The sequence below is a fragment of the Somniosus microcephalus genome, chromosome 5, assembly GCF_052327205.1.
Source record: "Somniosus microcephalus isolate GS21.2 chromosome 5, FLI_Smic_1.0, whole genome shotgun sequence".
In the NCBI taxonomy this organism is placed as follows: Eukaryota; Metazoa; Chordata; class Chondrichthyes; order Squaliformes; family Somniosidae; genus Somniosus; species Somniosus microcephalus.
In genome coordinates, this window is record NC_140991.1 from 74,728,809 (window position 1) to 74,753,459 (window position 24,651).

General features: G+C 44.8%; 1 protein-coding gene across 1 annotated transcript in view; it reads right to left on the reverse strand.

The window, feature by feature from the left end:
• The window catches only part of plxdc2b (plexin domain containing 2b), a 615,561-nt gene that overhangs the window by 183,214 nt on the left and 407,696 nt on the right, over nt 1-24,651 (reverse strand). Inside the window, exons 5-7 of the mRNA XM_085987831.1 lie at nt 17,117-17,239; nt 15,472-15,590; nt 14,138-14,237 (exon numbers count right to left, since the gene is read on the reverse strand). Of these exons, the coding sequence (XP_085843957.1) occupies nt 14,138-14,237; nt 15,472-15,590; nt 17,117-17,239 (342 nt within the window). The remainder of the gene's footprint in view (nt 1-14,137; nt 14,238-15,471; nt 15,591-17,116; nt 17,240-24,651) is intronic.

Sequence of the window (24,651 nt, forward strand, 5' to 3'; positions counted from 1 at the left end):
CAAAAGGTTGGGGTTTCAAGCCTCACTCTAGAATTTGCCTCATCGGTGCTATACTGAAAAAGTGCTTTGGCAGAGATGCCATCCTTTGGATAAGGCGTTAAACCGTGGTTCCGTCTGCCTGTTCGGATGCATTTTTAAGCTTTCTTAGCAACATCACAGAAATGCAGGGAGTTTCCTGAGTGACCTCAATCACAGTCCAAAAAATATAGATTAAATTTGTCATTCATCTCAGTGCTATTGGTGGCATCTTGTGGTATGCAAAACGACTTGCGTTTAAAAAAAAATTTTCATGCGATGTGGGCGTCGCTGGCAAGGCCAGCATTTATTGCCCATCTCTAATTGCCCTTGAGAAGGTGGTGGTGAGCCAAGCAAAGAGTTGGAATAAACGGATCTTTTTCCGAGTGGCAGGCAGTGACTAGTGGGGTACTGCAGGGATCGGTGCTAGAACCCCAGCTGTTCACAATATACATTAATGATCTAGATGAGGGAACTAGATGTAATATCTGCAAGTTTGAAGACACAAAGCTGGGTGGACGTGTGTGCTGTGAGGAGGATGCAGAGAAACTCCAGTATGATTTGGACAGGTTGGGTGATTGGGCAGTTGCATGGCAGATGCAGTATAATGTGGATAAATGCAGGTTATCCACTTCGGTGGCAAAAACAGGAAGGCAGAGTATTATCTGAATGGTAATAGATTGGGAAAAGAGGAAGTGCAACGAGACCTGGGTGTCCTTGTGCACCAGTCGCTGAAGGTAAGCATGCAGGTGCAGCAGGCGGTTAAGAAGGCAAATGGTATGTTGGCCTTCATAGCGAGAGGATTCGAGTACAGGAGCAAGGATGTCTTGCTGCAGTTGTACAGGGCCTTGGTGAGACCACACCTTGAGTATTGTGTGCAGTTTTGGTCACCTTATCTGAGGAAGGATGTTCTTGCCATGGAAAGAGTGCAGCGAAGATTCACCAGACTGATACCTGGGATGGCAGGAATGGCGTATGAGGAGAGATTGGGTCGATTGGGCTTATATTTGCTAGAGTTTAGAAGAATGAGAGGGGATCTCATTAAAACTTATAAAATTATAACAGGACTAGACACAGGGAGGATGTTCCCGATGGTGGGGGAGTCCAGAACCAGGGGTCACAGTCTAAGGATAAGGGGTAAGCCATTTAGGACTGAGATGAGGAGGAATTTCTTCACCCACCCAGAGAGTGGTGAACCTGTGGAATTCTCTACCACACAAGGCAGTTGAGGCCAATTCATTAAATATATTCAAGAAGGAGTTAGATATATTTCTTACGGCTAAATGGGTCAAGGGCTATGGGGAGAAAGCAGGGACAGGGTACTGAATTTGGATGATCAGCCATGATCTCATTGAATGGCGGAACAGGCTCGAGGGGCCGAATGGCATACACCTGCTCCTATCTTCTATGCTTCTATGTTTTTACTTTATCAAAGGCCTTCTGAAAATCCAAATACACCACATCCAATGGTTCTCCCTTATCTATTCTACCAGTTACATCTTCAAAAAACTCCAGTAGGTTTGTCAAACACGATTTCCCTTTCATAAATCCATGTTGACTTTGTTTAATCCCGTTTATATTTTCTAAGTGTCCTGTTATCACATCCTTTATAATAGACACTAGCATTTTCCCTACTACTGATGTTAGGCTAACCGATCTGTAGTTCCCTGTTTTCTCTCTCTCCCTCCTTTTTTAAATAGTGGGGTTACATCTGCCGGAACTGTTCCAAAATTCTATAGATTATGGAAGATGACAACCAATGCATCCACTATTTCCATGGCTACCTCTTTTAGTACTCTGGGATGCAGATTATCAGGCCCTGGGGATTTATCAGCTTTCAGTCCCATTAATTTCTCCAGCACTATTTTTTTTACTAACACTAATTTCCTTTAATTCCTCCTTCTCACCAGACCCTTGGTTCTCTAGCATTTCTGGGAAGTTATTTGTGTCCTTTTCCGTGAAGACAGAACCAAAGTATTTGTTTAATTGCTCTGCTATTTCCTTGTTCCCAGTTATAAATTCTCCCGTTTCTGACTGTAAGGGACCTACATTTGTCTTCACTAATCTTTTTTTTTTTTACATACTTCTAAAAGCTTTTACAATCCGCTTTTGTGTTCCTTGCAAGTTCACTCTCATACTCTATTTTTCCCCTCTTAATCAATCTCTTGGTCCTTTTTTGCTGAACTCTAAACTGCTCCCAATCTTCAGGCTTGCTACTTTTCTGGCAACATTATATATTACTCCTCTTTGGATCTAATACTATCCTTAATTTCTTTTGTTAGGCATGGTTGGGCCGCTTTTCCTTTTGTGTTTTTGCGCCAGAAAGGAATGTTCATGCATTCATTCCTTAAATGTTAGCCATTGCCTATCCACCATCATGCCTTTTAATGAAGCTCCAAAATCTATCATAGCCAACTCACTCATCATACCATCGTAGTTGCCTTTGTTTAGATTTAGGATCCTAGTTTCAGATTGGACTTCTTCACTTTCCATTTTAATGAAGAATTCTATCATGTTATGGTTACTCTTCCCTAAAGGACCCCGCACAAGAAGATTATTAATTAACCCCTTCTCATTGCACAATACCCAATCTAGGATAGCCTGTTCCCTAGTTGGCTCCTCAACGTACTTGTCTAAAAAAACCATGTCGTACACACTCCAGGAATTCATCCTCCACAGTATTATTGCTAATTTGGTTTGGTCAGTCTATATGTAGATTAAAGTCACCCATGATTACTGTAGTACCCTTGTTACATGCAACTCTAATTTCCTGTTTGATGCCATCCCCTACATTACCACTACTGTTTGTAGGCCTATAGACAACTCCTACCAATGTTTTCTGCCCCATGGTGCTTCTTAGCTCCACCCAGACTGATTCTACATCTTGATTTTCTGAGCCAATATCCTCTCACTATTGCTCTGATTTCATCCTTTACTAACAAGGCCACCCCACCTCCTTTTCCTTTTCACCTGTCCTTCCTAAATATCGAATATCCTTGGATATTCAGCTTCCAGCCTTGGTCACCCTGCAGCCATGTCTCCGTAATCGCAATTATATCGTATCCGGTTACATCTATTTGTGCTGTTAATTCATCTACCTTATTCCGAATGCTTCGTGCATTCAGATACAGTGCCTTTAGGTTTGTCTTTTTAACATTTTTAGACATCGTAACATTTTTTTGTACTATGGCCCTATTTGTCTTATTACCATTTTTTCTTACCTGGGCCCTATTTGTTAGTGCACTCCTTTGTTTGTACGCTCTGTCCCTTCCTGACACAATGTGGTTATCCTTACCCCAATCACTTTCCTGCACTGCTTCCTTGTCTTTTCTCTTTATGATGGAGGAGTTTGGGACATTGGCTGAAAGGTATGATTCTGTGAGTATGACTATGTCAGGCTATTTATTGCTTGACTAGTCTGTGGGACAGCTCTCCCAATTTTGGCACAAGTCCCAGATGTTGGTGAGAAGGGCTTTGCAGGGTCGACTGAGCTGGGTGTACCATTGTCATGTACGTAGCCGGTGCCGAGGTCGATGCTGGGTGGTCCATCCGGTTTTATTCTTATTATGTTTTGTAGCAGTTTGTTACAACTGAGTGGCTTGCTAGGCCATTTCAGAGGGCAGTTAAGAATCAACCACATTGTGGGTCTGGAATCACATCTAGGCCAGACCAGGTATGGACGGCAGATTTCCTTCCCTAAAGGACATTAGTGAACCAGATGGGTTTTTACGACAATCCAATAGTTTCATGGTTACTTTCTTTTTATTCCAGATTTATTTAATTTACTGAATTTAAATTCCCCAGCTGCTGTGGTGGGATTTGAACTCATGTCTCTGGATCATTCGTCCAGGTCTCCGGATTACTAGCCAAAATTCAAATAATGGAAAAATGATGTCTATTGTATTTCTTTTGGATACTATTTCCAGTTTTATGTACTGTGCAAAATGGCATCTAATCAAATATTGGCATCGACAATCAGTAAATATACAGGATTCTAGATGTCTGGGTGATTTAATAAAAATACCACTACTCTAATATTAGGAACAGGAGTAGGCCATGCAGTTTCTCTCTATCTACTCTATCTGTTCCCCTTAATACCTTGAAAACTTTGATCAGATCACCCCTTAACCTTCTAAATTCTAGGGAATACAACCCTAATTACTACAGAATATTCTGCTTATAGGAACCGGAGTAGGCCATTTCGTCCATTGAGGCTGTTCCACCATTCAATGAGACCATGGCTGATCTGTGACCTAACTCCATATACCCACCTTTGCCCCATATCCCTTAATACCTTTAGTTAACAAAAATCTATCAATCTCATATTTAAAATTAACAATTGATCTAGCACCAACTGCCGTTTGCGGAAGAATTCCAAACTTCTACCACCCTTTGTGTGTAGAAGTGTTTCCTAATTTCACTCCTGAAAGGCCTGGCTCTAATTTTTAGACTAAGCCCCCTAGTCCTAGACTCCCCAACCAGTGGAAATAGTTTCTCTCTCTCTCCCCTTAATATCTTGAAAAATTTGATCAAATCACCCCTTAACATTTTAACTTCTATGGAATACAACCCTAATTTGTGTAATCTCTCCTCATAACTTAACCCTTGGAGTCCGGGTATCATTCTGGTAAACGTACACTGCACTCCTTCCAAGGCCAATATATCCTTCCTAAGGTGTGGTGCCTAGAACTGCTCACAGTACTCCAGGTGTAGTCTAACCAGGGCTTTGTATAACTGTAGCATGACTCCTATCCCCTTGTATTCTAGTCCTCTACAGCATTCCATGAGACTTTGATTATTTTCTGTACTGGTTCATGATATTTTAATGATCTATATACATGGACCTCCACTGTTTTTAGCTTTTCACCATTTAGAAAGTACCCGGTTTTATCCTTTTTAGGTCCAAAGGTGATGGCCTCACATTTGCTTACATTGAAGTCCATTTGCCACAGTTTTGCCCATTCACGTAATCTATCACTATCCCTTTGTAATTTTATGCTTTCGTCTACACTGCCTACAATGCCGCCTAGCTTTGTGTCACCGGCAAATTTGGATATGTGGCTTTCTATCCCATCATCTAAGTTGTTAATAAATACGGTAAATAGTTGAGGCCCCAACACAGATCCCTGCGGGACACCTCTAGTCACATCCTGTAGTTAGAGTGCCTGACCATTATCCCTGCTCTCTGCCTCCTGCCGCTCAGCCAATTTCCTAACCAGGTCAATAATTTGCCTTCAATTCCATGGGCTTCAACCTTAGTTAACAGTCTCTTATGTGGAACTTTATCAAATGCCTTCTGGAAATCCATATAAATAACATCCATAGACATTTCCCCTGTCCACTACTTTAGTCACCTCTTCAAAACATTCAATCAGGTTTGTCAGGCATGACCTACCTTTTACAAATCCATGCTGGCTCCTGCTGAGCAGCTGAAAATTTTCCAGGTATTCAGTCACCCTATCCTTAATTACAGACTCTAGTAATTTCCCCACAACAGATGTTAGGCTAACTGGTCTATAATTCCCTGGCTTCCCTCTCTCACCATTCTTAAATAGTGGAGTGACATGCGCAATTTTCCAATCTAAAGAATCGATAGAACATTGGAAGATTATAGTTAGGGCATTTGTAATGTGTCACCTACTTTCTTTAAAACCCTGGGATGGAAACCCCTCCTCCCCACTTTGGATAGCCTGCTGCTCCAAGGTGCCATGGTCCGCATTCTGGCTGTCCTTCCGACAGTCTTTATCCTTATTCTCACAGGTAGCAAGTAAATTGCACCTGTTGAATAGGATCCGTTTCTGCGAATTTTCGTTCCCTTTCTTACCTGGGATCCCCTTGCTCTGCACACTATCGGTCACAGCAACCCCGTTCTGAACATGCACCTCTCTACGAGGTGTGACCAAAGTCTGGAGCAAACTGTCCAGATACTGCTCCCCCTCCCATACGTGTTAGAGTGTCTCCAACTCGCACTCTAGCTCAATGACTCTGAGCCGGAGATATCTACTGCAGACGTGTCCACAAACTCCCACATACTGCAGTCCAGACACACAACCTGCTCTGCCAAATCTTTAGTCAAGAGCCCTTGCTCTTGTCCAACAGTTATGAGATTCTTGCTCTCTGTGCAGGCGAGAGCAGGGACTGCAGTTAGGATGAGCAAACTGACCACAGCACCGTGGTACAGGAAGCCATTCAAGTGGAGGGAGCACAAAGAAATGCGGTAGTGGTAGGGGACAGTATAGTTAGGGGGATAGATACTGTTCTCTGCAGTCGAGAGCGTGAGTCCCGAAGGTTGTGTTGCCTGCCCGGTGCCAGAGTAAAGGACATCGCCTCTGGGCTGGAGAGGAACTTGGAGTGGGAGGGGGAAGATCCAGTTGTCATGGTCCATGAAGGTACCAACGACACAGGTAGGACAAAGAAAGAGGTTTTGCTGAGGGAGTATGTGCAGCTAGGGGCTAAATTAAAAAGCAGAATCACAAAGGTAATAATCTCTGGATTACTACCTGAGCCACGTGCAAATTGGCATAGGGTAAATAAGATCAGAGAGATGAACGAGTGGCTCAAAGATTGGTGTGGGAGAAATGGGTTTCGATTCCTGGGGCACTGGCACCAGTACTGGGATAAGAGGGAACTGTTCCGTTGGGACGGGGTTCATTTGAACCAGGCTGGGACCAGTGTCCTGGCAAATCGAATAACTAGGGCTGTAGATAGGGCTTTAAACTAAATAGTGGGGGGGGGGGGGGGGGAGGTGGTGGTGTGGGGGGAGGGATATGCTGAGCAGAAATTAAAAAAGTCAAAGAAAAATTAGAAGACACAAGTGCAGGGTAGCGATAGGGGTAATGATAACCAGAGTGTGACAGGAAGGGACAGAGCGTATACACAAGAATGCATCAGAAAGAGGGGTCAGAGTAGGGAAAAATGGTAAAAAGACAAAATTAAAAGCTCTATATCTGAACGCACGCAGCATTCGTAACAAGATAGATGAGTTGACAACACAGGTAGAAATAAATGGGTATGATGTGATAACCATTACAGAGACGTGGTTGCAAGGTGGCCAAGGCTGGGAACTGAATATTCAGGGGTATTTGTCATTTCATAAGGATAGGCAGAAAGGAAAAGGAGGTGGTGTAGCTCTGTTAATAAGGGATGAGATCAGTGCAGTAATGAGAAATGATATTGGCCCAGAAGATCAAGATGTAGAATTAGTTTGGGTGGAGATAAGAAATAATGGGGGTAAAAAGTCACTGGTCGGAGTGGTCTACAGGCCCCCAAACAGTAGCCACACTGAGAATAAATCAAGAAATAATAGAGGCTTGTAAGAAAGGTACGGCTATAATCATGGGAGATTTTAATCTTCATATTGATTGGACAAAGCAAATTGACAAAGGTAGACTTGAGGAAGAGTTCTTAGAGTGTATACAGGATGGTTTCTTGGAACAATATGTGTGGTACCAACCATGGAGAAGACTATTTTAGATCTGGTAATGTGTAATGAGGCTGGATTAATTAATGATCTTGAAGTGAAGGATCCTCTTGGGAAGAGTGATCATAGCATGGTAGAATTTCAAATTCAGTTTGAGGGTGAGAAAGCTAGGTCTCAAACTAGTGTCCTGAACTTAAACAAAGGTAATTATAAAGGTATGAAGGCAGACTTGGTTAAAGTGGACTGGGAAAATATATTACAGGGTAAGACTGTAGAAAAGCAGTGGCAAACATTTAAGGAGATATTTCATAACTCTCAGCAAAGATATATTCCAGTGAGAAAGAAAGACTAAGAGAAGGATGAACCATCCATGGCTAACTAAGGAAGTAAAGGATGGTATCAAATTGAAAACAAAAGCATACGATGTTGTGAAGAATAGTGAAAGGCCAGAGGATTGGGAAGTTTTTAAAAAGCAGCAAAGGACAATTAAAAAAATGATAGAGAAGATAGCTAATGAGAGAAAGCTAGCAAGAAATACAAAAACAGACAGTAAGAGCTTCTACGGGTATATAAAAAGGGGGAGAGTAGCTAAAGTAAACGTTGGTCCCCTAAAGGATGAGTCTGGGGAATTAATAATGGGAAACAGGGAAATGACAGAGACTTTGAACAAATATTTTGTATCGGTCTTCACGGTAGAAGACACTAAAAGCATCCCAATAATGGATAATCAAGGGGCTATTGGGGTGGGCGGGGGGGAACTTAAAACAATCACTGTCACTAGAGAGAAAGTACTAGGCAAACTAATGGGACTAAAGGTGGACAAGTTCCCTGGACCTGATGGCCTGCATCCTAGAGTTTTAAAAGAGGTGGCTGCAGGGATAGTGGATGCATTGGTTGTAATCTACCAAAATTCCTTGGATTCTGGAGAGGTCTGTCATCTCTCATTGGGAAAATGCTGGAGTCCATCATTAAGGTTGTGATAGCAGGACATTTAGAAAATCATAATATAGTCAAGCAGAGTCAGCATGGTTTTATGAAAGGGAAATCATATTTGACAAATTTGCTGGAGTTCTTTGAGGATGTAACGAGCAGGGTGGATAAGGGGAACCAGTAGATGTCATGTATTTGGATTTCCAGAAGGCATTCGATAAGGTGCCACATAAAAGATTACTACACAAGATGAGAGCTCACGGGGTTGGGGGTAATATATTAGCCTGGATAGAGGATTGGCTAACTAACAGAAAGCAGAGATTTGGGATAAATGGATAATTTTCAGGTTGGCAAACTGTAACTAGTGGGGTGCAGCAGGGATCAGTGCTGGGGCCTCAACTATTTACAATCTATATTAATGACTTGGATGAAGGGACTGAGTGTAATGTAGCCAAATTTGCTGATGATACAAAGATAGGTGGGAAAGCAAGTAGTGTGGAGGACGTAAAGAATCTCCAAAGGGATATAGATAGGCTAAGTGAGCAGGCAAAAATCTGGCAGATGGAGTTTAATGTGGGAAAATGCGAGGTTATCTACTTTGGTAGGAAAAACAAAAAAGCAAATTATTATTTAAATGGAGAGCGATTACAAAATACTGAGGTACAGAGGGATCTGGGGGTCCTTGTACATGAATCACAAAAAGTTAACATGCAGGTACAGCAAGTAATTAGGAAGGCAAATGGAGTATTGGCTTTATTGCAAAGGGAATGGAGTATAAAAGTAGGAAAGTCCTGTTACAACTGTACAGGGCGTTGGTGAGACCACACCTGGAGTACTACGTACAGTTTTGGTCTCCTTATTTAAGGAAGGATATACTTGCTTTGGAGGCAGTTCAGAGAAGGTTCACTAGGTTGATTCCGGAGATGAAGAGGTTGTTTTATGAAGAAAGGTTGAGCAGGTTGGGACTATACTCATCGGAGTTTAGAAGAATGAGAGGGGATCTTATTGAAACATATGATTCTGAAGGGGCTTGACAGGGTAGATGCAGAGAGGATGTTTCCCCTCATGGGGGACTCTAGAACTAGGGGGCATAGTTTCAGAATAAGGGGGCACCCTTTTAAATTGGAAATGCGGAGGAATTTCTTCTCTCAGAGGGTTGTGAATCTTTGGAATTCTCTTCCCCAGAGAGCGGTGGAGGCTGGGTCATTGAATATATTTAAGATGGAGATAGACAGATTTTTGAAAGGTAAGGGAGTCAATGGTTATGGGGAGCAGGCAGGGAAGTGGAGTTAAGGCCAAGGTCAGTTCAGCCATGACCTTATTGACCTACTTCTGCTCCTACGTCTTATGTTCTTATGTTCATGTATATTATTTATCAGGTTATTTTTTTTTTTACACACTAACTTGCGCGAAGCATTAAAACACTGGAAACAAATTTAAATGCCTCTATTTATTAGACTACTACCTAAACTTATCAGAAATAAACTTCAGACTTGTCCCTGATCTGATCCGAGAAAAAACCTCACTAGCTATTCACCAGAACTAGCTGCACCCCTAGCCAAGCTATTCCAGTACAGCTACAACACTGGCATCTACCCGGCAATGTGGAAAATTGCCCAAGAATGTCCTGTCTACAAAAAGCAGGACAAATCCGACCCGGCCAATTACCGTCCCATCAGTCTACTCTCAATCATCAGCAAAGTGATGGAAGGTATCGTCGACAGTGCTATCAAGCGGCACTTACTCAGCAATAACCTGCTAACTGACGCCCAGTTTGGGTTCCACCAGGGCCACTCAGCTCCTGACCTCATTACAGCCTTGGTCCAAACATGGACAAAAGAGCTGAACTCAAGAGGTGAGGTGAGAATGACTGCCTTTGACATCAAGGCAGCATTTGATCGAGTGTGGCATCAAGGAGCCCTAGCAAAACTGAAGTCAATGGGAATCAAGGGGAAAACTCTCCATTGGTTGGAATCATACCTAGCACAAAGGAAGTTGGCTGTGGTTGTTGGAGGTCATTCATCTCAATCACATGACATCACTGCAGGAGTACCTCAGGGCAGTGTCCTAGGCCCAACCATCTTCAGCTGTTTCATCAATGACCTTCCCTCCATCATAAGGTCAGAAGTGGGGATGTTCGCTGATGATTGCACACTGTTCAGCACCATTCGAGACTCGTCAGATACTGACGCAGTCCGTGCCCATAGGCAGCAAGACCTGGACAACATTCAGACTTGGGCTGACAAGTGGCAAGTAACATTCGCACCACACAAGTGCCAGGCAATGACCATCTCCAACAAGCGAGACTCTAACCATCTCCCCTTGACATTCAATGGCATTACCATTGCTGAATCCCCAACTATCAACATCCTGGGGGTTACCATTGATCAGAAACCGAACTGGACCAGCCATATAAATACTGTGGCTACAAGAGCAGGCCAGAGGCTGGGAATTCTGCGGCGAGTGTCTCACCTCCTGACTCCCCAAAGCCTTTCCACCATCTACAAGGCACAAGTCAGGAGTGTGATGGAATACTCTCCACTTGCCTGGATGAGTGCAGCTCCAACAACACAAGAAGCTCGACACCATTCAGGATAAAGCAGCCCGCTTGATTGGCACTCCATCCACCACCTTCAACATTCACTCCCTCCACCACCGGCGCACTGTGGCTGCAGTGTGTACCATCTACAAGATGCACTGCAGCAACTCGCCAAAGCTCCTTCAACAGCACCTTCCAAACCCGCGACCTCTACCACTTAGAAGGACAAGGGCAGCAGACGCATGGGAACATCACCACCTACAAGTTCCCCTCCAAGCCACACACCATCCTGACTTGGACCTGTATCGTTGTTCCTTCACTGTCGCTGGGCCAAAATCCTGGAACTCCCTTCCTAACAGCATTGTGGGTGTGCCTACACCATATGGACTGCAGCGGTTCAAGAAGGCGGCTCACCACCATCTTCTCAAGGGCAATTAGGGATGAGCACTAAATGCAGGCCTAGCCAGTGACGCCCACATCCCATCAATGAATAAAACATTTTAAAAAAAATCAGTTCCTTCCCTTGTGCTGACGTCACTTTAGGTGTTTTTACCTCTCCCTGAAGCTCATGCTCCCTCACCTCAGGGCTCATCGATTCTTGAACTAATTTATCAGATGCTAAAAATACTAAACACACAAGTATAGTATAGTATATGCACAAGTATATCGATACTTAACCTATATACTTGCCTTAAAACCCTCGGATTCTGATGCTCCTCCCTCTATGTTGATTTAGATATGACACCACTCAGTTTTCCCCCGCCTGTGCTTTAGTCTGGGCTCTGCTGCACTGACACGGCCACTGGGTTCCCACACTGCTTTTAAATGCTCCGCTCTCCTGGTATGCTCTGTTGCTCTATATTGAGAGCCCAGTAATGTACTTTTTTTTGCGAAAGGGAATGCCTTTTGACTATGAGAGTTGAGTTGTCACATAATGTTAGATGCTGCTCCATTGCATTTCGTCACATAACATTACGGTTACAGTGCCATTACAGGTGCAATGCCTTTAAAATCAAAACCACTCACTATTTTTAATATGTTACAGCTTAGTTCTCGGGATATGAGTGACATTGGCAAAACTGCATTTTCTACCGCACATTCCTAGTTGCACTGAACGCTGCAATCCTCATAGTGACTGACTGGGTGTAAAGCACTTTGGGACGTCCTGAGGTTGTGAAAGGCGCCATATAAATGCAAGATTTTATATATATTAAAAGTCTTGTGTATGAATGATTCCAATATTATAGCTGTAAACTTTATTGGACAGAATATAGAGCAAAGATCAGCCTGGTATCGGGGAGTTGAGGAAATGCTGGGTTTAGGCCAGGGCCATGCTTGGGAGCAGAGCAGAGGTGAATCTGCATCCAGGGAACAGCAAAGCGATGGAGAGATGGTGAGTCTGGGAGAGCCAGGAGAACAGCCATGATCTAATTGAATGGCAGAACAGGCAGAAGGGGCAAAATGGTCTACTCCTGTACATAGTTATGGTGCGGAATCCAGGAGAAAACAAGGAGACTAATGCCCGACAGCAAGGAATCTGCAGGGATTTGAATGTGTGCTCTAATCTCAGCATTATTCATACACTTACATATGAACCAGGTTTTGTACAAGTGCCCATTTAGTGCAGAATTTTATCAGTGCCAGCTGATTGAGAGTGAGGAGGAGGTGGGTATGTGGACGTACTTCAGAAATAAAACTGATTTTTTGTTTTAGTGCCCAGTAGTAATCATTTCAAACACTAATAATAATATCTGGAGTAACTAAGCAATGGACCTTTTAGGTATATAAGCAAGCAATAAATACAGTGTCAAGAAAATAAATGAATTTCAAGAGCCTACATTGTTCTAAATTAGTTGGTTTTCTCTTGCTATTTAAGTATGCAACTAAATCAGTTTCACAATTGTTCCAACATATAATTGGGTAGACATAAGGATTTCTTATTAGCCAATCATACCTAAATGCTCAACTCCCACACTGATGAGTATAGTTAAAAGAATTCAATGTTTCTTGATGAAACACACTTGAAATAGGCAGATTATATTTTATACTTCAAAGTATCAATCATGGCAGAATTGTTCTGGGAAAGGTATGGCATGATAACACACAGAAAGATCAATATCATATTTGACTAAACAAAAAAATAACAACATGTCAATAGAAATTATAAGGTGTATTACCAGCAGACAAAGGCGAGGCAATTGAGATTCTCTCAGCATTTCAATGAACCTACAAATAAGCCAAGGTGACTAGACTTTCATTTCACTTTGACAGTAATTGACTAGAGCCATGGTTGATTTAACATCTCTAAAAAGAAACCACCAAGAGGGCACACGTATTTAAAGAACAGATGACACTGGAGCTACTCAGGGCAAATGTATTTAACAGTTCAGACGAGTCATCGTCTCATAGTCATTGTCATTACATGCTAAAAGTCTCCTTTTCTGGGAATATTTGAGACCTCAACCTTTCAAAATCTTCTTGTTCACTATCCGTGTAAGCTGAAGGTTGCATAACTAGCCTGCCGGAAATCTAAACATTTTTCAACATTGCCAAATAAATATTACCTACGGGCATAGGTACGATGGGCCAAATGGGCTCCTTAGAGTCATAGAAATTTACGGCACAGAAGGAGGCCATTCGGCCCATTGTGTCTGTGCTAGCTGAAAAAGAGCTATCCAGCCTAATCCCACTTTTCAGCTCTTGGTCTGTAGCCCTGTAGGTTACAGCACTTCAAGTGCATATCCAAGTACTTTTTAAATGCATTGAGGGTTTCTGCCTCTACCACCCTTTCAGATGTGAGTTCCAGACCCCCACCATCCTCTGGGTGAAAAAAGTTCTCCTTAACTCCCCTCTAATCCTTCTGTGCTGTATGATTCTATGATTTTATTTTTTTGTTTTCAAGTTAGCTGATTTTACCTAATTGGATAACTATACTGTTCTGTCTCTGCTTTCAATTAATCTTAATACCTGTAATACAGGAAATTGCTATTTTAAAAAATGGAGTACACACGGCCAGCACATTGTCTAAATGCCCAACATTTCTGAAACTAAACTTGAACGGCAACTTCCAAAAATAACATTTCTTACAAATATAGATCTCTATTAGTTATATTTTTAAATTTTAATTTGAGACAAACTTCTCCCGTGAAAACAGATTGAAAGCGCCCAACTAATGTTTCTTATGGCCTGTGCAGCATATGGTCTGCTGACCGAATGGCTGTAATTTCACGTACTGGGAATCTGTTGGATCTTGTGGACGACCACAAATGCATCTGAGAGTCCCACTTTGACTGGATGATTGGCTGAGTTTATCTGTGTCACGGAAACAGGAATCTGGAGGACAGAAAAATCAATACATGTTGGAATACTTTCAAAATGGATGGCTGTAATTATTCAGGCATTTCATAGTGCAGCTATTTGCTGTAGCTTTCCGTTCACTGTTTACTGATGGCAGGTGGTTACATTGGAATGAAAGGGCATCTTCAGAGCTGCTTGTAGAATGTAAAGCACCTGAAAGTGTAAAACTACCTCAGTATTTCAATTACAGTTATCTTCAGAAAACACTGCAGTATTAATATTCTGGCCATATGTAAAAAAGTATTACAATTCTGAACTATAACATATCCATAAATCTAGTCCCATTTCAGAATCAGCCGTGTGCAGCTCACACTTATCAGTGAATGATTGATTCTTCAATTTGAACAAAGTCCTCTTTGTAAATAACTACTTTCTATAAAATAAATGGATTGAAATACTGCTAATAAAAATGTCACAAATGGTGAGAGCTAAAATGGATTAGCCATTTTCAATGCAAAATACAAGTAATCAGAATTTTCCATTTTTCTGTAATCTCAGTTTTGACAACTACTTATAAATAACATTTTTTTCCTCGAGACTTTGGGTTGAGTAAGAGGCGAAGACATGCCAGCTTACTTTGTAGAAATCCATTAGAATGTCTCAAACTGGATTACAGAATGGTTTAAAATCACACAACGTACAAGAGTAATGAGACATTCTTTGTTGCGGTTATAGTAGCGGTCTCCTGTTTTTTATTTATTCATTTCCCCCTCCAGGATTTTCCTTGAAAATATAGAAGACAATTAATATTTTGACTTTATCATCCCTTTGTCATCACTGTCCCACATATGACAAAGTGTGGAATGCCCTTTATAGGCAGACAATGTCACAGCAAAAGGATGCTCACAATGTGAGTCGGAAAGCATCTTTGAAATTTAATTTCATTATGGCCTGAGTGGGGTATCAGTTGAGATTTAATTTGCCTCCCCACCCCCCATTCTGGAGGACAAACGCAATCTAAGCCTAGGGTCAATAAAGGACAAACAAATTACAACCTTAATTTGTCCAAATCTATTTATCTCGAAATGACTGGTTGTGAATGGAAAAGCTGCTCCTCCATTCTTACCTGACTTTGGAGCCCTTTTATGAGGTTAATCAAGTACCTCCCATTGGAAAGACTTTGGCTCAGGAACATTATTGCTTTGTATTTTCAGCAAATTAAGAAACATCTTTAGGTTATTGCAGCATCTAAAGTAGCTGAAAAACTCACCTCTTTGTAACCAAAGACAATCCGTCCATCATTGTGCAGGGTGGCCTGGAAGGTGAAGCTTCCTAAATCATAGTTATCCTGTAGGTGAACATTGTCCCACTGTACAACCAGAGTGGTACCTGTACGTACAAATAAATGTATATTAGTACAAATTAGACCACATGGATGTGTAGCACCTTCAAGCTAATCTGTTAATCAATACTGTTGCCTGGCAGGGGGTGGGAGATCAGGCTTCCCCAGAAAAAAATGATTTTTGGCAATTTGTTTGGTGCATTTCCAGCATTTTGGATGAGTATAAGCATGTCACTTTTTTAACTTATAGAAGGAAAAGGCGGCAAATTCACAATTTTCACAGGTGACTGCAGCTGAAGGCAGAGGGTAGAATTTATACGGGGTTCCCTGTTCTTTTGCCATAACTTTGCCGGAAGATTGAAACAAACCCTGGAGAAATGGCATAAACGACCATTTACACCATTTCTCTGGGTTTCGGCAGATATTCCACCAAAGTTAAGGTGGGTGATGGGAAAATGGAAATTACTGGCAAATGTCTGGTAGCAGGGACCATGCTTTGAGGAGAAGGCAGTTGAAATATTGCTTACATAGAATTACAACACAGAAACGAGCCCTTCAACCCAACCAATTTGGGCTTGTGTTTATCCTCCATCTGAGCAGTAATCCTAATCCCACTTGCCCACTCTGTTCCCATATCCCTTTATCCTCCTTTTTTCCCAACCACCTATCTAACCTATTCTTAAATGTTGATATGTTCTGTGCTTCATTCTTTAACTCTGGTACTCTTTGTGGAGCTTCTTGAATCTTAAGTGGTGTGTATTCCATCATATTCCTAACTTAAGCCGTGTAGATGATGGAGAGTCTTTGAGGGGTCAATAGGTGTAGAATTGTCTCAGCATACCCTGCCTCTGTCCTGCTCTTGTAGCCACAGTGTTGGTATGGCTGGTCCAATTAAGTTTCTGGTCAATGGTGACCCCATGATGTTGATGGTGGGGATTTAGCAATGGTGGTGCCATTTAAGCTGAAGGGGAGATGGTTGGCCATTTCTTATTAGGGATGGCTATTAGCTAGTACTTATGTAGTACAAATGTTACCTGCCACTTCTCAGGCCAAACTTGGATCTTGTCCAGATCCTGCTGTAGGCTGGCATGGGCTGCTTCATTATCAGAAGAGTTGTGAATTAACACTGTAACATTATCAATATACAGCCCACTCCTGACTTTATGATACAGGAACTCCTATAGTGATGTTCTTGGGCTTTCTTATACAATCAGCTAAGCCAATCAGAATAAAAAGCAGTAAGAGTACTGTACAGTAACATTAGCAATGATTTGCAGATTTCACCCCAGTGCATTGTTACCAGCTTAGCAAGTGTTCTGAACCATCATTATAGGTGTTTACGATTGATTGTTCAGTTATTTATCTAACCTAACCCCAAGAAGTCCCCCTAATTAAAAGAGTGCATTCCAGCATCTGAGTTAGACAACTTACAGAAATCAAGAACCCTGCTCTTTACTCATATTTGGCACAGACAGAGGAATTTCTAGTCGTATTTTAGGGAAGCAAAATATGAATTGGCTTTTTTTGCACTCAACTCTGTCCTGCAACACCTTTCAATGAAGCTAGTACTTACCATTGTCAAAGTATCTGACCGTCGAATTCCTAGACACACTTGGGTCAAAGTTAGCCATCAGTGGTGCGATGTACTGGGTGGCTGTTAACATACGGTGTACCACTTCACCCGTGTAAATAAAACCTGCAAGACAGAAGATTATATGAAGCTAGATCCAATATCCATCAAAATCATAAATCTTGATTTTAAAATCATATAAATAATGCAACTCTCATTGAACAATTAATGAACCAACTGTATTTCTTCACCAAAGAAAAACAATAATATCAAAGCAAACTATTACAGAAACTACAATGCAGAAACAGGCTGTTCAGCCCAATTCTTCTGTGTTGGTGTTTATCCTCCACACGAATAGACCCAAGTCCATCTGCCCACCCTGTCCCCAGATCCCATTATTCACCTTTCCTTCATCCACCAAAAAAATTCAAGAAAAGTTATGAGAATAAAAAGGTTAAGAAAAGTCTGTGCTCACAGCACTCAGCAGCAACCAGGAATACTTCCATACCATAACAGCAGGCTGTACCTAAATATAGTAATTTGAACCTCACATTTTGATTGGTTTGTTCATAAAACCAGGCACAGGAAGTGAGAAAATCAGAAGAGTGGAGGGCAAGGGTGTAGATCAGGGACTGAAAAAACCTCGAGCATGGAGTCACAGAACCCAGAATAAGAAGCCACAGTCTTCGCTATGAGAGAGAAAGAGAGAGAGAGAGAGAAAATATACAATGGGATATATAGCCTGGAGCATAGCGACACAAAACCAGGAGTGGGACGAGAGAGCCTGGAGGGGGTTGAATTTTTTTAAATCAAATTGGTCAGTCAAAATCAGCTGGTCAATAATATTAATGCCACATGTGGTTGTACGTGGTGCCAAATTGCAAGCCAAGATTTGAAAAAAAACAGTCAGTAGAAATTCAGCAACAGAAATCCTACAACAACCTAGTAAGTCTACGTTTTGTCAATTTGTGACAGTTCTGCTCAAAAAGGTTTACAACCACTGGCCTAGAAGAACAAAACTTCATAAACAGGAAGGCAGATTATTATTTGAATGGCAATAGATTGGGAGAAGGGGAAGTGCAAAGAGACCTGGGCGTTCTTGTGCACCAGTCGCTGAAGGTAAGCATGCAGGTGCAACAGGCGGTTAAGAAGGCAAATGGTATGTTGGCCTTCATAGCAAGAGGGTTCGAGTACAGGAACAAGGATGTCTTGCTACAGTTGTACAGGGCCTTGGTGAGACCGCACCTTGAATATTGTGTGCAGTTTTGGTCGCCTTACCTGAGGAAGGACGTTCTTGCCATGGAAGGAGTGCAGCGAAGATTCACCAGGCTGATACCTGGGATGGCAGGAATGACGTATGAGGAGAGATTGGGTCGATTGGGCTTATACTCACTGGAGTTTAGAAGATTGAGAGGGGATCTCATCGAAACTTATAAAATTCTGTCAGGCCTGGACAGACTAGATGCAGGAAGGATGTTTCTGATGGCCGGGGAGTCCAGAACCAGGGGTCATAGTCTAAGGATAAGGGGTAAGCCATTTAGGACTGAAATGAGGAGGAATTTCTTCACCCAGAGAGTGGTGAACCTGTGGAATTCTCTGCCACAGAGGGCGGTCGAGGCCAGTTCATTAAATATATTCAAGAAAGAGTTGGATATATTTCTTAAGGCTAAAGGGATCAAGGGATATGGGGAGAAGGCAGGGACAGGGTACTGAATTAGGATGATCAGCCATGATCTCATTGAATGGCAGAGCAGGCTCGAAGGGCCGAATAGCCTACTCCTGCTCCTATCTTCTATGTTTCTATGTTTCTATGTAAAGAAAACTGAACTTATGAGCAATCCACAAAATACCCTGTTATACCACAGCTGAGGGGCCTGACAAACCAGTCGATTTACTGTTTATAATTTAAATACCAGGGCATAAAGTTCATCTAAAACCCTCGGCTTCAAGGTCTTTGCACAGGAAACTCAATGAACCATCTCAAAAGAGGAGTGAGGCAACTTGTCATTGTCGCCTATCTAATTCAATGTTGTCATTAATGATGTGTTCAATGGCAGCAAAGGGTATTTCTGAAAGAACTGCAGTGCTCCATTTCACAGATATTTTCTTGTTGATGGACTTACTGAAGGAACTACTGTGCTCTACTGATCATGTTGAACATTAGGTTAATCGATGAGATATGGAGATGGATGCCTCTAAGTATGGCATTGTGGCTTTTTGTACTTCAAGAAGGGATGCAAAGGTAATAATTAAAGTATAAAAAATAAATAGCCCCCACATATCAATAAGAATTAACAATTGTCTGTCCCAATTATTGATTCTTATTAGCATCTGGGAGCCAAGCTAGATGACAACTTCCATCTGGACATTGTCCTTCAAGACTGTGCTAAGAAGCAACACATGGCACTTTGGACATTCTTAAAACAGACCAAGCTTATGGCATACAAGACAAATGCCCATCATGCTTCAGAATTCTGAAGGAATGCGACAGAAAGGCTTCCTCTGACCAATCTGTCACTTATGTACTCTGGAAGGGGATTCAGCAGGAAGCTCATCAGTATTCTCTGCTCCTAGTCTGTGCAGTTTGTTAAATTCCATTACTGCTCCCTGTGCATACTTCGGAGTTCCTGGCCTAGAAATTCGGTATAGCCGCGTTTGGGGCGCTACTCCTGGCGACGCGCAAAGTTTAGCGCCAGGCGCAATTTAGCTCCACCTAGCGCGATATTGGGTTGCATTGCCCCTAAAGGTGATTGCGGCGCTAAATCAGGCGCTGCACGCTACTCTTAAGGCGCTAACCCGGCGGCGCAACCCAATTTTGCGGCGGCGGGGCACAGCGAGAGTGCTGTCAATAATCACTTTCCCTGAGACACACTGGCGCCGGCCAGCTCTTAAAGGGGCAGGTCAATTGGCATCACCAGACACACTCACTGCCTTGTAGGCCTTCAAAGCGGTGGGAGCCTACCTGTGGCGCACCAGCCTAGCAAGACATGGAAAGGGTGAGGCAGCGGGCGGAACGCCTCACTGATGGGGCATTGGATGCTTTGGTTGGCGCAGTGGAATCAAGGCCAAGGAAGATGGTCGGAATGTGATTTATGTTTTGGACAGTCTCCCGGGTGTGAGAGGCAGTTATGTGTCAGTGTATTAGTTTTGCTTTCTGTTGCCATAGCTTTCTCATGTTTGAGGGAACCACATTTTGTGTAATGAAACACTTTCTTCATTTACAATGGCCATGCCTTATATTTACATGCATCTTGCCCTTCACAGGCTTGGGGGTATCAGACCGGTTCCATTCCTGTTCTTGGAATGGTAGCAAGCATTCCGTGAGAGGGGCCTAGAAGCTACTTCTGATCAGCCTCTGACGCGCCGCCTGAGAAGAGCCGCTCGCGTAGAAGTTCAGGCCAGCAGGCATCTTCTCAGCCACCGACAGAGATGTCCTGCACCTTATCTGAGGCTGCAGATCTGGCTGAAGCAGCTGGCACAGCTCAGTCACCACCTCCTTTCTAAATCGTAGCCTTCTGACACACTGCTCCTCCGGCATGTTCATGTAGGAAAACTGCTGTCGGAAAACCCTGCCAGTATAAGGTCTGCTGTGGCGACGTCTGTTGGCCCTCCTCCGTCTGGCCATGCCCGCCCCCCTCTCCCAGCGTCTCAGTGCCCTTTCCAGATGATTCAGCAGCAGGACATTCCCCTCCAATGCAGCCCCCATAATAAGTGCCCACAGGAAGGTTCCCCGTTGTCAAGGCTCACCAACAGCAAGGTGATGGTCAGAAGGCTGAAGATCGTCTGCCTGCGCTGGCTCAGTGGTCAAATGGCTCTCAGTGTGCAGCTCAGCAACTCTTTTTAGCTCTCGAGGAAGTTGTGCTCCAAAAATGGCTGCCGCTTTTAAACCACACCAGTCCCCTTTAAATAACGCTCCTCCAGCCCGAGAGTGACTTGGTAAGGCCCAGGTAAGCTGTCACTATTACGGAGGGGGGCGCCACTGAATTTCCGGTCCGGGGCACCCAAAAGGCGTTGCACACTCAAATGACATCATAATCAGCCTGCGCCCATGAGTGGGCGCTAAGATTTAGCGCCGGCGCTAAATGCATGCTCAATATGGGGCGGCCTTGCGCCCGCCCAGAAATTGGCTAACGCCCCACTTCTCAGCCTCTTTAAGCGTTAATCGGTGGCGCTAACAACCGAATTTCTCCCCCCCTATGCCTTGGCTCTGTTAAACTGCAACTGAGGTCTTCGCATTTGGTAAATGGGGTGTATCCCTGTGGAGAGACAGAACCTGCCTATGTGGATTTATTGGTGGATTGGTTCGGAGATGCTAAAACATGCTGGGAGAAATTCGGTTGGTAGCGCCAGCGATTAGCGCCTAAAGAGGCCGAGAAGTGGGGCGTTAGCCAATTTTCGGTCAGGCGCAGTGAACCCAGCGCCTCTTGCCATATTGAGTGGGTTTTAGCGCCGGCGCTAAATCTTAGCGCCTGCTCGCGGGCGCAGGCAGATCATGACGTCATTTCAGTGGGCAACGCCTTTTTGGCGCCCCGGACCGGAAATTCAGTGGTGTGCCCCTTCGTTCTGCCTGGCGCTAATAAGGACAGCTTACTGGAACGTTCCCCAGTAGCTCTCGGGCTTAGGGGGGCGCTCTTTAAAGGGGACTGCACTGGTATAAAAGCAGCAGCCATTTTGGGAACACAACTTCTTTGAGATTTTCACAGAGTTGCAGAGTTGCACTCTGAGAGCCATATCACTAGTGACCCAGCGCTGCCAGAGGACCTTCAGTCTTCAGCCCATCACCCTGCTGCTGGTGAGCCTTTACACCCTGTATAATTTCTTGTTACCTATTATTATGGGGGCTGCTTTGGAGGGGAACGTCCTGCTGCTCAACCATCTGGAAAGGGCACAAAGACGGAGGCAGAGAGGGCCAGGAATGGCCAGACGGAGGAGGGCCAACAGATGTCGCCACACCAGGCCTTACGCTGCCAGGGTATTCAGGCAGCAGTTCTCTTACCTCAACATGTCGGAGGAGCAGTGTCTCAGGAGGCTGCGATTCAGAAAGGAGGTGGTGACTGAGCTGTACCACCTGCTTCAGGCAGATCTTCAGCCGCAGATAAGGTGCAGGACCTCTCTGTCGGTGGCTGTCAAGATTACAGTAGCACTGAATTTCTATGCGACCGGCTCCTTTCAGGCAGCAACTGGGGACATTGCCAACATCTCCCAGTTTGCGATGCATAGCTGCATCCAGCAAGTAACAGATGCCCTGGTTAAAAGGCGGCGGCAGTACATCTCCTTCACTGACACCGGAGAAGCAGTGGGAGCGCGCAGAGGGCTTCACGGCAATAGTGGACTTCCCCATGGTGCAGGGCGCCATTGGCTGCACACACGTGGCTTTGCGGGCGCCTGTTTTGAATCCTGAGGACTTCCGCAACCGCAAGGGGTTCCACTCCTTGAATGTGCAGCTGGTCTGTGACCACCGGCAGTTGATCCTCGCGGTCAATGCTCAGTTCCCAGGCAGCAGCCACGACGCATTCATCCTGCGGCAGACTTCAGTAGCAGACCTTTTCGAGGCACCGGCTCACCCAGAAGGCTGGCTTCTCGGTGACAAGGGCTATCCTCTGTGCCCATGGCTGATGACCCCGCTTCGTTCGCCAAGCACCCCTGCAGAAGAGCACTACAACGTCAGCCATCAGGCGACGAGGAACATTGTGGAGCACACAATCGGCGTGCTGAAGCAGCGGTTCCGCTGTTTGGACCATTCGGGAGGCGCCTTGCAGTACTCACCAGAGCGAGTCTCCCACTTCGTCGTTGTCTGCTGCATGCTCCATAACCTCGCCACCCTGCGCACCCAGCCAATGCCAGCAGACATTGAAGGACCAGCAGAGGAGGAGGAGGAGCAGGAGGAGGAGCAGGAGGAGGAGGAGGAGGACCAAGACGGGAGGGTCCCAGAAACTGGAAGGGCCGTCTGTCAGAGGCTGATAAGGAGTCGGTTCTAGGCCCCTCTCACGGAATGCTTGGTGCCAATCGAAGACCAGGAATGGAACCATTCGGATAACCTAAAGCCTATGAAGGCCAGTATGAATGTAAATAGCAGACATGACCAATGTCAATAAAATAATTTGTTTATTTTGAAAAATGTGCTTCCTTCCAACATGGCAAAGCAATGGCACCAGAAAGCTTAACTAACAAACTAACACATAAGTGACTCGCACACCCGGGAGACTATCCAAAACATTACTAACATTCAGACCAGCATCCACGGCCTTGATTTCTAGAAATAAGATGTCTCAGCAGCACCTTCTACTCTTTCCCCTTTGATGGTGATCTACTTCTCTTGCGAGAACGGCCCCTTCCCTCCCTGCAGCTCCTCCGTAATGGGACCCCAGTGGCTGCATGAAGGCTGGGGGATGCCTGCTGACTTGTCTGAAAGCGCAGATGCCCCTGAGAGACGGCCTGGACGGACTCTGGGCTTGGAGGGTCCGGATGCTGACTGCTCCAACTGGGCATGGGTGGGAGCAGTCTGTCCTGCAGGTGATGGCAGCTGCAGTGGAAACGTGTCAGCGGTGGCATCAGGAATGCTGACATCCTGAGAGCGGACACCAGCTCCGTGGTCGGCCGACACACTGGCACTCTGACGGAGCAACACCGCAGCATGCGAACCAATCGGCTGGTCCACAGATTGCTGGCCTGCTGTGGTGCTGCAAGGGCCCCAGGTAATCCTGCCTGATCCATCGAGGGTGGCAGCAGTCAGTGCTTGCGTGGCCTCAATCTGCCTCTGCATGAGGCCAGCGAGTGACTGCGTGGCAGCACTCAGCACTTGCGTGGCAGGTGCCAGTGCTTCGGTGAAGCCCTGGACAGTCCTTTCCAGTGCTTCGGTCAAGCCCTGGACAGTCCTTTCCAGTGATGTACCGAAGCCCTGGACAGTCCTTTCCAGTGATGTACCGAAGCCCTGGGCACTCCTTTCCTGTGCTGCCCCAAAGCCCTGGGCACTCCTTTCCTGTGCTGCCCCGAAGTCTTGTACACTCCTCGCCTGTGCTGCCCCAAAGTCTTGCACACTCCTTGCCAGGTCTCGATGGATTCAGGCATCCTTGCCACTGCAGCCATCAGCTCAGTGTGCCTGAGCCGAGCCTGGGCGCTCATTTCTGCGAGGGAACGCACCTCTCCTGCGCAGCAGTCACCGTGGCCTGACTCGCCCTCCGGGGAGATGGCTCCCGAGCTTCCCTACCCCCCTTGCGTTGCTGGAGCCCGCTGGTTCCTGCAACTGGTTCCTCCTCAGAGCCATCCCCCCCACTCCCCTCCAGGGAAGCACTATCCCCAGTCTGCAGATGGGCTGGCTCGCCTGAGGGTGGTACGGATGGTCCGGCTTCCTCCTGCTCGTCGCCTCCGGAGTCAGTGTCCCTGGCAGCTTGATGGCCTGGCTCCCGAGCTGGTGATGCAGCATCTGAAAGCAGGGAGGTTGAAGAGTGGCTTTAGCGAAAGGACAGGGTGGCAGCAAGGGATGCAAGAGTGCTGCAATGCTCTGACATGGGTCCAGAGTGAAAAAGCATGCTGGTGGG